A 15577-nucleotide genomic window follows, 5' to 3' on the forward strand; every position below is an offset into this window, starting at 1 on the left:
AGAAATGTGGGTAGCCTGGGCACCCTATTTGTGGCTGGTGCCTGAAGTGAGGGTAGTCTTGCAGGATCAAACCCTTAAACCTGTGGAATCCGATGTTAACTCCAGGTAGTTCATGTCAGAAGTGAACTAAATTGCTGATATCAGATCTGATGGGTGTCAGGGAGGAAAGAAGCTCTCATTTAGTGTCATAAAATGTGGAATTCAGTAGAATGACACAGGCTCACAGAAGCATGTGGTTTAGGAAGAGAAAGGATGAGGAACAGGGCAGGGTATGAGGAACCTTTGACTCCTGGGTGGCCACATGATCAATCATGGTGTAGGGCAGCAGCTATGCTGAGATAAATGACTGAAGGTAAAAGTTATCGATGGAATTTGTTGATGGATCTAACTCCTGGGGAATTGTGTCAATGGATGCATAAAGAAATACAAACCAATAAGAAAAAAGTGAAATATACAATCCCTTGATTATTGTTAGCTATAATAGCTAAAATGAAATTAAGAGAGTGCTGGGTCAGATTTTGATGCTGGGCCAAGTAGCTTCAAAGCTGCCCCCAAAAGCAAAAAATTATTCAGGGACAACAAAGAGCACCTCAAGACTGCCGGTCACCAAAGTTCACGTGTGGGGTTGGGAAGCGCAAAGCCAAGAAACTACTGAGACCACGGGGCTCAGTGTGAAGGAGCTGTCTCACTTTGTAGGTTGGCATCACCAGCTTCCTGAAGAAGCTTTACTAAAAAGGACCAAGAGAGAAATTTAGGAGCAGTATATTCATTTTTATTTTTATTTTATTTTATTTTTTTAAGATTTATTTATTATTTTATTTATTTTAATTTTGGCTGCGTTGGGTCTTAGTTGTGGCACGCGGGGTCTTCCTTGAGGCACGTGGGATCTTTTGTTGCGGCGCATGGGCTCTTTGTTGTGGTGTGCGGGCTTCTCTCTAGTTGTGGCGTACGGGTTTTCTCTTCCCTAGTTGTGGTGTGCAGGCTCCAGGGCGCGTGGGCTCTGTAGTTGTGGCACACGGGTTCCAGAGCATGTGGGCTCTGTAGTTTGCAGCACGCAGGCTCTCTAGTTGAGGCGCACAAGCTCAGTAGTTGTGGCACGTGGGCTTAGTTGCCCCACGGCATGTGGGATCTTAGTTCCCTGACCAGGGATCAAACCTGTGCCCCCTGGATTATAAGGCGGATTCTTTACCACTGGACCACCAGGGAAGTCCCTGGAGCAGTATATTCATTTTTAAATGCTGCAGAGTGGAAGGGTTGGTGCAGGACCCACAGCTAACTATGGGACAATTACAGATGGCTATCCATGATACAGACACAGAGCAGCCAGCCTGGTGCACTGGATAAAAGCTGTTGTAAAGTGTTTACTCAAAGAAGGGGGACTACCTGACTCCCCCTAAAAATGTCAAGTGGAACACCCCCGATGAATTCACCCCTTGTTATTCATATGTAAGCCGTGTGGGATTGGTGTTATGATAACTAGTATATTCACAACTGAAAATGCCCATTACTCAGGTCATGGTAAATACTGTGGGCCCCTTCTGCATTAGCAACCCATGTAACCTTACAGTCAGAGAAGCCTGTCTCAGCTTCCCCTCATGAATCTTAGCAGATGCTAATAAAAACATTATATTAATTTAAAAGAAAATGTGGAGAGGCAGAGGAAAGAGTCAAGGGACTCGTCCCAGCATGGTGGAAATTTTTAAACAGTTATTAAGAAACTGAGTGAATAAAGCAAATGTTGATAGAAGTGGGAAATAGGAAAAAGAAAGAAGGGTGTCAAGAGACTCATCCCAGCAGGATGGAAATCTGCGGATGGTTATTAAGAAATGGGACGAATGCAGGGGACATGGGTTAAAGCCCTGGTCCGGGAAGATCTCACATGCCGCGGAGCAACTAAGCCTGTGCGCCACAACTAGTGAGCCTGAGCTCTAGAGCCCGCGAGCCAGAACTACTGAGCCTGCGTGCCACAACTACTGAAGCCCACGTGCCTAGAGCCCGTGCTCCGCAACAAGAGAAGCCACTGCAATGAGAAGCCCGTGCACTGCAACAAAGAGTAGCCCCCACTCACTGCAACTGGAGAAAGCCTGCGCAGCAACGAAGACCCAACGCAGTCAAAAATGAAGGAAGGGAGGGAGGGAGGGAGGGAGGGATGTGAGGGAGGAAGGGAGGAAGGAAGAAATATATAAATAAATTTTTAAAAATCTTAAAAATAAAAAGATTAAAAAAAAATGGGATGAATAAAATGGACATTGACATTGATGGGGTTGAAACAAAGGTCTTAATACAGTACTATCTGAGACTGGGTGGATCAAAGGGACCCCTGCTGGACCCCCTACATTAAAGGGCTCTAAGCAAGTTGAGTTTGTTTACCCCAGTTTGGAGACATGTAAGACACAGGGAAAGCAATGATTATAATGAGAAACCAGGCCTGACATCACCTGGGGCAATAGTCAGGCAGATTAATCTTGGCTCAAACCCCCTGCTGGCTAAAACGGTCAGGGAGTGGAGAAGTTTCTGGGAGTCCTTTACTTGGATGGGACCTCATGCACTGTGATACCAAAACCCTTTGGTGAAGTCTTAACACAGGCTACAATTAGATTGAGAGAATATGAAAAAAGTTAAGGTTGATTGATTAAGGTGGAAGTTTAGGTGAAAACTGGAATGTTTAAACAGGCTTACCTGAATGGTTTATGGGAATGGATACTATGTCTAAATGGGGAACACCTCCCCCAAAAGTAAAACAGATGGCATGTCAATCACTCTCCAATCCAAGCAATATTCATTAGACATCATGCTAAATGGGAATAAGACTGCCGGAGCCCACACAGTGTTATAGACAAGAAGCTGGAGCCTGGCAGACAAACTCTGTACAGGAGCCCTACATAGAGCACAGACTGGGGCTTATGGCAAAAGCCTGTGAGCACCTCCCAGTGACAACTACTGGGATGATGGACTGGAGCATTTCCATTTGAGAGGCAATTACTAGCCTGCTATTGAACGTTAGTCTAAACTGCCCCTATGACTGAAAGACAAAATAATCTTGAAACCCAAAATACCCATGATGTCTTGGGTAATGTCGGAAAAACACTCTAATGAGGAAGGCAGCGCACAGAAGAGTTCCATAATTAAACGGAGATTACTTATAGAGGATCTTGTTATGAGGAGAAGGCAAGGAGGAGATACAATGAGGAGCCTCTTTTCCCAGAGGACTGACTCTTGAACTGAGTGAGGAGGTGCCAGATTCTGTTGTCACTTGAACAGTATAAATACCTCTCAATTGACCAACAAAGAGCTGCTTGGTTTATGTATGACAGTTGCAAGGTGAATGGCCACCACTCTGATCAAAGAAAGTAAACACAGATGGGCTCAGTGGGCTGACTTACATGCTGTTTTCCTAGCAGTGATGGAAGAACTGAACAATGGTAAAGACCATATGCTTGGGTTTTTACTGACTCATGGGCAACGGAAAACTGGACTATTAAAAGGATGCCTGTATAAGGTGCAGCCATATGGAAATCCCTCTGGGAATTATGGGCCACTTTAAAGTAGGACATGTTAATGCCCATCAGAAGAACCCACTTTCAGGTTTGGGAGGTGATGTAACCACCAAGTGGACCTTTTGGTACACTCCCTTCAAGTGGCCACCTGGGGGACTGCAGCAATGCAGAGATGGGCTGAATCTAGACATAATCCTCTTATACCCTCTGAGGCACAAATTGCCAACAAGAACTGTTTTGTCTGCCAACAGGAGAGACAGAGGCTGCAGATGGCTGTGGGGAAGACTCCCCAGGGGGGAAGGCCCTACTACACATAGCCAGCAAGTAGACTACACTGGATTAATGCCAGCAGCCCTGGTGAGGGGGGCTATAAATGGGTCCTACCAGGAATAGACACTTCAGACTGGGCTCTGCATATGAGGCAGTAGATGCAAATGCTTAAAATACTATTAGAGGATTGGAACAGAAGATACTCTACCAACGTGGGCCGCCAAGTTACACATCTTCAGGCTATGGGACACAACACGCTTCACAGCACACAGTGTCCAACAGTGGGTGAAGAGATACCACATCAAATGGACATGTGATGTTGCTTATCACCCTCACAGTAATGGTTTAATTGAGAATTAGAACAGGCAGTTGAAACATCTGCTGTCTAAAATGTGTGAGATAAAAGCATAAAGGGCTGACTTTCATGCCTTCACAAGTGTGTGCTCACACTCAACACAGGGGGGCCTAAGGGAGAGTCCCCACTAGACAGATACCGCTGTTCTTCTGGTGGATCTGGGGAAAAGGGGATAGAGATGGATGCTGGTATGACTACAATTCTTCCTAAGGGGTAAGGATGCTGGTATGACAATATACTTTTTATTTTCTTCCCCACATCACCTCAGCTTTCTTTTTCCTACCTGATGCAGGACCAGGACTACAGCTACAAGTGCCAGAAGCAGGGATGAAACTCTATTTTTAAACCTTTATGTCAGAATTCCTAAGAGCCTGCTGGGGTGGGCTGTGCCTTCACCCCATCTGGCAAAATGGGGGTTAACAGTGAATGCAGCTGTAATGCCTGGAGGTAAAAACAGCTCACTAGTTCTGTACCTATGTAACCTTACCCTAATATGAATGGTAGTGAACTGAGGCGGAGGTACTTGCTAGACTACTATTGCTGCCTGCGATCTAAACCAGCACTATGGCCGAACCTAATGTCCCTTCCAAAGGTGGAAAAGTTTGGGTATAAATGGAAAGAAGGAGGAATAGTAGTTAAGGGTAAAGGAGTAAATAAATGAGTTATGGTAATAAGAGAAATCCAATATTACATTAACACCTTGAAAGAGGCTCGGGGCAAGTGATGACATTGTCTCTTAGCTCAATTATACCGGATGCCTTGAAAGGGGGAAGCCATATATTGCTGCAGTTGGAACCTGAGAAGATGTATTGTACTGGAACCCTGCAAACCTCAGTGGCCTTGCTCTGGGAGACATTTTCACGCAGTAGGACGACAGACAGTAAGCAGTAATGCCAAAGGGACAGGTACTATGCCAGCATCTTTTAACTATTAGGATTCTTTTGCTCTAAGGGATCGTGGTCAAAGACCAGGGGGTAGTCTGTGGTATAATAAGAGTATCTGACCCTTGTCCCCAGTTGATAATGATGATAATGATGATGATGATGATGATGATAATGATGACAGAGGAGGAGTGGGAGGGAAAAGGGGGAGGAGAAATAGAAAACCGAAATAAACCATTAAAGACACTGGACTGGTACTTAACATCTTCCCAACAAGACCAAACAGTTTACAGACAGGTTCCCTCAAATAGTCATGGATCAAATAATTACAACCTTAAATGAAGGGGCTTCCCTGGTAACTCAGTGGTTAAGAATCCGCCTGCCAGTGCAGGGGACAGGGGTTCGAGCCCTGGTCCGGGAAGATCCCACATGCTGCAGAGCAACTAAGCCTGTGCGCCACAACTACTGAGCCTGAGCTCTAGAGCCCAAGAGCCACAACTACTGAGCTCATGTGCCACAACTGCTGAAGCCTGCACGCCTAGAGCCTGTGTTCCACAACAAGAGAAGCCACCACAATGAGAAGCCCGCGCACCGCAATGAAGAGTAGCCCCCGCTCGCCGCAACTAGAGAAAGCCCGCGCGCAGCAACGAAGACCCAACGCAGCCAAAAATAAATAAATAATTTTTTAAAAAAGAACCTTAAATTAATTCTTCTCCATTTTATCTTCCAGACAAAAATGGAATACTTTCCGACTCATTCTATGAAGCTAGAATAATCTTAATACCAAAAACCAGATAAGATAGTGCAAGGAATAAAAATGATAAGCCAAATCAATAAAAAAATAGATGTAAAACTTTTTTTTTTAAAGTCTATTTTTTTTTTTAAAGGAACTCCTTTATTTACTTATTTATTTATTTATTTTTAGCTGTGTTGGGTCTTCATTTCTGTGCGAGGGCTTTCTCTAGTTGCAGGAAGTGGGGGCCACTCTTCATCGCGGAGATGTAAAACTTTTAGTCAAAATATTAGCAGACTAAATCAAGCCATATCTGAAAACCATGACCAAATCAGGTTTGTCTCAGGAATATAAGGGTGGAATATACATTTTTCACCTTAATAAATGGTTAAAATGAGAAAAACACAATCATCTTACTTGATGCAGAAAGAACATTCAATAAAATATGACATGCATTCATAATTTTTAAAAACTTTGAACACGCTAGGAATAAAAGGAAACTTCTTCAACCTGGTACACGGTACGAGGTATTTACCAAAAACACTACAGCAAATGTTATGCTTAATAGTGAAGCATTAAAAGCATTCTTTTTAACATCAGGAAAAAGACAAGGATGCCTGTTATTATCAATTCCATTCTATACTGTACTGGAAGGCCTAGTTAGTACTACAAGGCAAGCAAAAGAAATAAAGGTGACAAAGATTGGAAAAGAAGAAATAAAACCATCATTATTTGCACATTATCACCTACTTTACTATTATAAAACTACCTAGAGACATTAAAGAAAGCCCTTATAAATGGAGAGATATATCATTTTCATGGAGGGGAGACTCAACATTCTAAATACGTTAATTGTCTCAAAACTACATTCAATGAAATTTCAGTAAAAAGAAGGTGGTGAAGAGAACTGTCCTATAAGATACCAAGACTTACTTTAAAGCTATAGTAATTACAACAGCGTGATTTACTACAGGGACAGAAAAACTGGCAGAATAAACTGAATGCCCAGAAATACACAGAGGAACTTCATATACAGGAACTTATACATGACTGAAGTGGCACTGCAGATCAGAGGGAGGAAGAATGGTCTATCTAATAACTAGTTACAGATATTTCTAAAATATTAAATTTGATCTCTTCCTCACAACATAAGCAAAAACCAATTTCTTAGAGATGTTAAATATAACTTAAAAACATTTAGGAAAAAAATGTAGACTATTTTTAAAAACTCAGAATAGAGAAGGATTTCTTAAATAGAACAGAAAGTTAAGTCATAAGAAAGATTTGTAAATGAGAATTTATGATTAAGAGTATCTTAATTCATCAAAAGATCCCTAAAAGAAAATTAACAGCCACAAACTGGAAGGAGACATGTGCTTCTCATATAACTGACCAAGGATTAGTTTCTTGAATATATAATGAAAACTTACTAAGAAAAATGTCTTAATATTTTTGTTTATCACAAAGTAAAACTAGTATTATAATAATATTGGCCAAAGCTGTTAAAATTCTAATGCTTTTTGGATACAGGTCATGGGAACCCACTTTCTGCCATCAAAATATCAAGTTTGATTTTATGATTTATCAACTCCATAATCAATAAGCTATAATGTTTAGTTGAGCATGACTAGCAATTTGTGTTTACAAGGCTCCCACCTTCTTCAAGAAAACTTCAAGCAGCTTCTACTTTCTGACAAGGTTAATTCATGTACAACTTACAAAGGGAGGGGAAGCGAGAGGAGTACTGTGAAGGCTCACAGGCAGGCAGTGCAGCGTGGGCTGTGGGTAACTGCTTATTTCCATTGTGAAGAGTCAAAGAAGGTAATAAGCAAGATCCAGAAATGGTCCTGAGACCTTAATTACCGGTATCAAAAGTTAGACCCTGGTGTTTAAATTCCCCTTTTATTTCTCCACTATTCCTTTGAAAAGATGATCAGACTCCAATCTTCCCACTGTCTTGCTCCAAGTATTTCTAGGCTGCAGAAGAAAAGTACTCTTTTCAGATCTGGGGTCCTAGAAAAGAGCCTTTACCTCTTGGGTTCATTCCCTGCTTAAAATTTCTAGCCAGTTACCACTGCAAAGTGACTGTGATGTACACACTCTCTAAATAACAGACTGGATAGATTTTTTTTTAATTAATTTATTTTTATTTATTTTTCTTTGGCTGCATTGGGTCTTCGTTGCTGTGTGGACTTTCTCTAGTTGTGGTGAGCGAGGGCTACTCTTCATTGCGGTATGTGGGCTTCTCACTGCGGTGGCCTCTCCTGTTGTGGAGCACAGGCTCTAGGCACGCGGGCTTCAGTAGTTGTGGCACGTGGGCTTAGTTGCTCCGCGGCATGTGGGATTTTCCCGGACCAGGGCTCGAACGCGTGTCCCCTGCATTGGCAGGTGGATTCTTAACCACTGTGCCACTGGAGAAGTCCCCAGACTGGATGGATTTAAATGGGCTGTGGGGGACTTCCCCGGTGGTATAGTGGTAAAGAATCTGCCTTCCAATGCAGGGGGACTCAGGTTCGATCCATGCCGCAGGGCAACTGAGCCCGCACACCACAACTACCGAGCCTGAGTGTCTCAACTAGAGAGCCCGTGTGCTGCCAACTACAGAGCCCATGCGCCACAACTACAGAGCCTACGCACCCTGGAGCCCACACGCCACAACTACAGAGAGAAAACCCGCCTGCCACAACTAGAGAGAAGCCCACGTGCCGCAACTAGAGAGGAGTCCATGTGCCGCAACGAAGATCTCACGTGCCGCAACTAAGGCCAACGCAGCCAACAAACAAACAAACAAACAGGGCCCAGGAATGTGTGCGGCAGCATTTTTTAAAAAATAAAGGAAAAAAAAAGGGCTGTGGACAAGAATTTCAAATCAGTCTAGAAGGACATTTTCATCACTGAAATCCATCTACTTTTATTCTTTTTGGGTTTTCATGGTAATTGTTCAAGACTTGTAATGTTTTTAAATTTTATGGCATCAGTGAACAAGAAATGAAGTATCAGATGTTACTAAAACCTCTTAACACAGTCAGGAGAAATGAAGAATGGCACCAGAGTACAAAGCAACATAACAACTCTTAATTCATTCCTTCCTTTCTCTAATGGGAGAGACACTTGTCATTGTTAAAATTTGCATTTACACAGATAATCTACAATTATTTAACATGGTACCTTTACAAAAGACCCTCAGAGGTGAGTTTATAATTTAAAAATAAATACTGAGACAGATAAGGAAAGGTTAAGTGCAGTGTCCAATACAGCTAACATGTGGGTAAGTGTTCTGGATAAAGACCGATCCAAGCCCATTCTCAGCTCCACCACGTTACCTAATAGCTGTGTGATCTTGGGTAAGTTACTAAGCTTCCCTGAGCGTCAATTTCCTCCTTCATAAAAGCATGTGCAGGACTAACTCATTGTTGAGAGGATTAAATGCAGGGGGCAAAAAGACCAAAATGTACAAGGCACTTTAATAGTACAATTCCTAATATAGAGTGATTTCTGTGAATGATTAGAAAATTACTTTATGAGCCTTTTTTTTGTATGACACTTTAGAAATATATGTATGAGAGTTCTACAATCTCAAGATTCACTCTTGTGTTCAGCATAAAAGACCAAGTTACCAAAAAATACTCATTTGAGTACAAAAACATGCTCATAAATATTCAGTCTTAATTTGAAACTGAAATTAATACGTAGATATTAATCAACTATAACTTTTCAACAGACTCCATAAACTAAATGGGATAAGCTAATCAAGCTGAGCAGAAAGATGAGAGCTCAAGACCACAAGCACAGAGACATAAAGTGCTATTTAAAACAGGAAGTGTGATAACGAAGGGTTTTTTTCTTTAAAAAGCATGACATTCAGTATAAGAGAACATTTATTAAGTTCTCAACCCTGAAACAAATGCCTTGACTATTTAATTTAACAAAGTTATACTTTGAATGTAATAATATGTCAGATCCTCACAACTTAAGATGTGCATAATTTCATAGAGGATTATGTAGGACTAATAAAACTGATAATAATTACAACAACATTGGCTATCATTTAGTCAGCACAGGTTTCTTACTTTCTCACAATAAATCAGTGAAAGAGGAAGGAAAAAAACTGTTATCCCCATAAAGATGAACTGACTGACACTCAGGAAGATTATGTAACTTGTCCAAGGTTACAGATAGTAAGTGACAGAACAGAGATTTGAACCCATGATTGTTATCACTTCAAAAACCAATATTCTTTCTGCCCCAAATTGCTTCTCTAGGCAGAACATTAGGAAACGGAACTAAATGACTGGGAAGATCTCTTGAAAATCTAGGATTTAAATTCTTTTTACTAATAAGCTAATATACCTGAGGGTATTAAGCTTCAAGCCCCTGCCCCAACAAGCAACTCTCCAGCCCCTAACCCCTTCAGGGAAAAAAGCAAGACAGGAAGACATAGAAAGGAAGAAAGAATTACTTAACATTAAATCTTTCAGATACAAAAGGGTGATCTGCCGGTAATGACCAGCACTAAGAAAGTGAGAGCACGAGGACAGGAAAGAATTTAGATTAGTCATTAGAGAAGAACTTCCTGACAACAAAAATTGAGACACCGGAACACATTATCAGAGAACATTATGTAGGATAAACTGAAGAAAATACAACCTCATGAAGGGCTGTCAACACATAAACAGTGTCAACATACACACAAGATGGGGAAGTACAAATATAGCCTACTTGGCTCAGCCTCATTTATAATTTAAAATAGAAAAGAAAAAAAGGAAACTGGTAAAATAAGCTTGACAGCAACAGTCAGGAGACTGCACTACAATTCTGTCAGCCTAAGTACAAGTTAGCAAAATGCTAACCCAATATTTGTGCCACATTTTTCAAAAGACCCATCAAGGCACAGGTACCATTTTATATTTTCCTTCAGTTCACTATCCATTAAAACACAGCATCTCTATTTCCTCTCCAAATTCATGTTCAGACTAGAACCAGTGCTCTAGTCTAGGCTCAAAGTTAGTCATCACAGATGCACTGGTAAAATAAAACCCAAATTCTGCTAGTTTCTTAAGTATGTTTTGGGAGAATTTTGAATGAAAAATATCACAAAGATAACTTCCTTTGGGATTAAAAACAAAACAAAAAACCCCCACATAACTTTGGTGGAATTATTAGACCTAGGAGAATCGTGTCTGTTCCACACGCCTATACCCCTTTCTCTCACTACATGAAATCAACCCATCCAAAGTTGATCGCCTTAGGAAACTGCAGAGTCAACGATTCCGTTTATCCCTTTCCAATGTCAGCTGAGTCTTGATGTGAACCTTTACTAACCTGTAAAAAAATGAGAAGTCTACATGTTCCTGGTAGTAAGAGGATTTCTCACTTTCATTATAAAAAGAAATATGTTTCTTTTATGATGATTATGTTATTATCAGGGGAAAAAAGGGCTACTTCCATTAAAAAACAAATACACTCAAGTCAGCCAAGTTAATGCTTTTATATTCCTTCCCTTTTCTTCTCTACAGCCACTGCCATCCAAAAGAGAAGTAACCTCTCAGCCTCTGGTCCTACCTAAAACCCTCTCCTTTACACAAGACAGAAGAGACTTCGGACCATTAATTATTTGGTTCTAATAATATACCCCAGTAGTTGAGAGCATAAGTACTTGCTTTTGGGAGACCTAAAATCTAGGGCAGACCTACCTTGTGAGTAGAGAAGGATCTGCATCTCTAAAAGAACACAGGTAAACACCTGTACCAAGTTCTCCAGGCCCAGGAGCTCGAAGACCTCTCGGAGCGGGTAATCGGAGAGAGGAAGTTCACTGGGGCCCGGCCTCTGACAGATGACGGGTTCATAAACACCATAAAATTTCAGTGATCTCCCTGGAGGAGGAAGGGGCACCTCATAGAGAATATTATGGATGTAGCTCTCAAGCGGCAAGGGCGGTGGCTGCTGTGAGGTAACTGCCTTGTAAAGCTGGATAAGGAATTTCTTGCAGGCCTGCATGAAAGGCAGTGGTGTGATCAAACATATACTTTTTGAAACATACAGGGTGTCTCTGCTGATGTCATAAGAGTTGTATCGCTGGAGTTTCAAAAGGGAAGTTGTATCTCCCTCGTCAATACTGCTTGCCAGTGAGTCCATGCTGCAGGAGGATGAAGCGTACAAGCTGCTGTAATGCTCTGCGTTGTGCATCTGGTAGAGCGTCTGCATTGCTGTGCAGATTTGCTTACTTGTAACTTCTTCATAAAAAGTGAGAACAAAACCGTAGGTACGAGAACCATCTTCCCGGGTAATTATAAATGAGTGGAACTGAGGGTCTTTATTGTCAGTTTGTGTTCTGAAAGATAGCCCTTTAGGCATGCACAACTGTGGAGGAAGGAGAAGAAAAGCATCAGAAGGCAGTACACAAACAAATTCAAACCAGAAAAAAATGTTTGTGAAGCTCCATCTGAGCTTGTGACCTTCATTAAGTCATGTAACTTCTCTGAGCCCTGGTTTCTTTATCTACAACATTTGCTGCATCAGTGACTTGAAGACAAAATATGCAAGGGCACTTTACAAATATTTAGTATTTAAGGACTATTTTTAGAGTCATGTTGATAATGTTTCAGAGGAATACACAGACAGGTGAAGGCTCATTTGATAAATGGAAAAAAAGTTAAACACAGAATAATAAAAACGACAGTATCATTTTTGCTATTTTGAGCAATATTATCCTTAGGAAAATAAACTTTGAAAATTAAATGATTTTTTATTTACTGAAGCAGAAGGGTAGAAACAAGACATTTTAGATTATTTCCAGCAGAGACCATGTCCCAGGTCTTGGGAACTACCCAGGATTGAGTCAAACTTGGGAATAAAATTACGTGAGGAGTTAAAGATGCTACATTTAAGATACTTACAAAGCACAAGAAATTAAAATCAAGTCTTTAAAACATTTTAAACAAATTACAGAAAATTTGAAATACACTAAGGAAAACAGAACTTGTAATTCAACTATCCTAAAATAACGATCATTATTAACTTTTCTTATTCCTTTCTACTTTTGTATTACAATATACTTTCTGCATAGAAATAATTTTACCATACATTATGACATTTTTTTTCAGATTTAATAATCGATCTGGTGTAAAATTTAGAAGTTCTCCCAAATCCCCACATTACCAAAAAAAATGAATTCACTTAAGAGTTACATGTCCTTCATCCAAACTGTGAACAAACACTAAGTGCCTTTCTGAGCTAGGCCCTGTGACGGTGAGACAACGGTGAGAAAGACACAGTTCCTGCTCCTCTGAAGCTTCCACTCCAGTAAGGATGACAGATGATTAAAGAATTATAACGTATTAGAAGTGCTATGATAGGGTAAATATAGGCTGCTAGGAAAAAAACACAGCAGGAGGACATAAATGAGAAAAGAGGGAGCCACCAGGGGAAAAAATGAAGGAAGCCCAAGCGGAGACTTGAGGATAGGTATAGGTGTCTATAGGTGTTAGTGAGATGAAGAGAAGGCAGAGAGGGCACGTGCAAAAGCCCAGAAGACAGAATGTGAGGTTTTGGGGAACTGAAACCTGCTCACTGTGGGTGGGGAGCAGAATGCAAGGTGGGGGGAGCGGAGAGCGAATGCAGGAGACATTAGGTCATGAAGTGCCTTGGAGAGTCACGGTAGGAGCCTCAGGAGGATGCTGGGAAGTCTCGGAAGAGTTGTTAGCAGGAGAGGGACAGAAACAGATGTGCCTCTTAGCTCATCAACCTTCCAGCATGCAAGGGCAGTGGTTTTCGCAGGACTCCAAGGAGGCAGCAGGAATGCTCAGAGCCGTGGAGTCATCTTTGACTCCTCTCTTTCTCTCTCACCCCATTACCCAATCCATCAAAAAAAATGATCAGCTCTACCTTCAAAAATATATTCAGAAACAAATTACTTCTATCTTTACTCTTACTACTCTAATCTAAGCCATATTCTTCTCTGGCCTGGATGACTATTTAATAGCCTGCTAACCAGTCTCCCTGCTTTTGCCCTCGTCCCCCATAACCTGCTCCCCATCTAGCAGCCAACATGATCCTTAAAAACATACATTAGATCATGCCACTCTATTCAAAACCCTCCAATGGTCTCTCATTTTGCGAGAAGGTGAAATCCCCACACTGTAAGGCCCTTGTGAGGCCCTGCGTGACTTGGCCCCGGCAACTTCTCTGTCTCCATCCTCCACTGCTCTTTAGCTCACCTACTCTGCTGGGGGCCTTCAGACAATCCCAGTCCTCGGCCTGGAACCACCCTAACTCACATCCAGTAGAGCAGAGGGGCTACCCTGCCAAACCCGACTCAAACTGCAGATCTGTAAGCAAAACGAGGATTTAGTTGTTTTAAATCAAGAGACTACAGCCCTGAGGTCAAATCCAATCTGCCACTTGTTTTTGAAAATAAAATTTTATTGGAACACGATCACGCGCCTCCATTTAAGCACTGTCTACAGCTGCTTTTGCACTACAACAGCAGAGCTGAATAACTGCAACAGAGACTGCATGGCCCACAACGCTCAACTATTTACTATCTGGCCCTTTGTGGAAAAAAAACCCCTGCCAGCCTATGTTTTAAGCCACTTAAGTAACATTGGGATGGTTGTTATAGAGCTATATATACCCAAAACACTCCCTTACTTCCTGTAAGTCTCCATATAAATACTACCTTAAAGAGGCCTTCCTTTATCTTTCCATAAAAAATAGTGTTTTCATCCTATAAATGCCGTTAAAATGTCACTTCTTCTCTAAAAAGTCTTTGTTGAATGAAGCAGTTAAAATCTTGCACCATAGTATACATATGTACATTGTATACTGACACGCAGTAGTTTCTCGAATTTTGTTTCATCTCTAGATTGAAAACTACTCAAGGACTGGTAATAGCCTTAACCATTCAAGAGTACCACACATGGAACAATACACTATTTGGAGCCGTAATAAATGGTGACTGATAAAGATAAAAAGCAAAAATTGTGAAGCTCAGCATAAGCATCCCAGTGAAAATGTCTTTACATTTCATATCACTGAATATAAGAATTGGAAAGAGCCACAGTAGCTTTACTTAATTATTATTATATATGTATGTTGACAAAAATTAAATTACTGTGTACATTTGGGCAAAATAAGATATAGATTTAGGTAAAACACATGAATACCTTGATTTGTTGGGGGGAAATTTTGCTTATTCCTAATCTTGGGAATAAAAGGCCATAGCAGAATATTTTCATAATGAGGCCTTCATAATTAAAGCTGCTTTCACCATAACAAGTCAATGAGATCTTCTACTGATTATGAATGAAAACTCATCTGACACATTTACTATAGTCAATAAAGATTGTAGGAAGGATGATCTGAATCAGTCTTGCTCCAGGCTAAGCTCAAACCTGCATAGTATAGTGCATGGCACACAGAAGTATTTGTTGAATGAATGAATGAATAAATGAATGAACAAGAAAACAATCAAAAACAACAGTTCGGGGTACAGGATCAGATTTAGTTCATCTGTTCATTCAATCTGTAGTTCTCTTTTTACATCAAATAGGCAATACAGAAACACAGTGACTTCCAAAGTCAACATAAAGACTTAATTTAATTGACAGGGTTTCCTGACATCATAAACCACAAAATTCCAGCTCAAACTGTTTTTGAACAGCTGCCAAATATTCCCTTAAGGATTTGTAGTTTTCATCAGCATGCATTCAAACATCTACAGGAAAAGCTTGCCAAAAGTTGTGCTCAAAATGAAGAATGACTTTCTATGCTACAGATAACAGATGTAAGAATTATTAAATTCCCTTCCTACACATCAACAAAACTAAGAATTATATTTCTA

General features: G+C 40.8%; 1 protein-coding gene across 4 annotated transcripts in view; it reads right to left on the minus strand.

Moving 5' to 3' along the window:
• The window catches only part of DENND5B (DENN domain containing 5B), a 214622-nt gene that overhangs the window by 91040 nt on the left and 108005 nt on the right, over positions 1-15577 (minus strand). For all 4 annotated transcript variants that reach the window (XR_009505338.1, XM_059935599.1, XM_059935600.1 and 1 more), the window contains one exon: positions 11430-12096. Coding sequence is in view for 3 of the 4 variants with exons in the window: in XM_059935599.1 (XP_059791582.1) it covers positions 11430-12096 (667 nt within the window). In the remaining variant the exon portion in view is untranslated. The remainder of the gene's footprint in view (positions 1-11429; positions 12097-15577) is intronic.

This window comes from Balaenoptera ricei, chromosome 10 (genome assembly GCF_028023285.1).
Source record: "Balaenoptera ricei isolate mBalRic1 chromosome 10, mBalRic1.hap2, whole genome shotgun sequence".
In the NCBI taxonomy this organism is placed as follows: domain Eukaryota; kingdom Metazoa; phylum Chordata; class Mammalia; order Artiodactyla; family Balaenopteridae; genus Balaenoptera; species Balaenoptera ricei.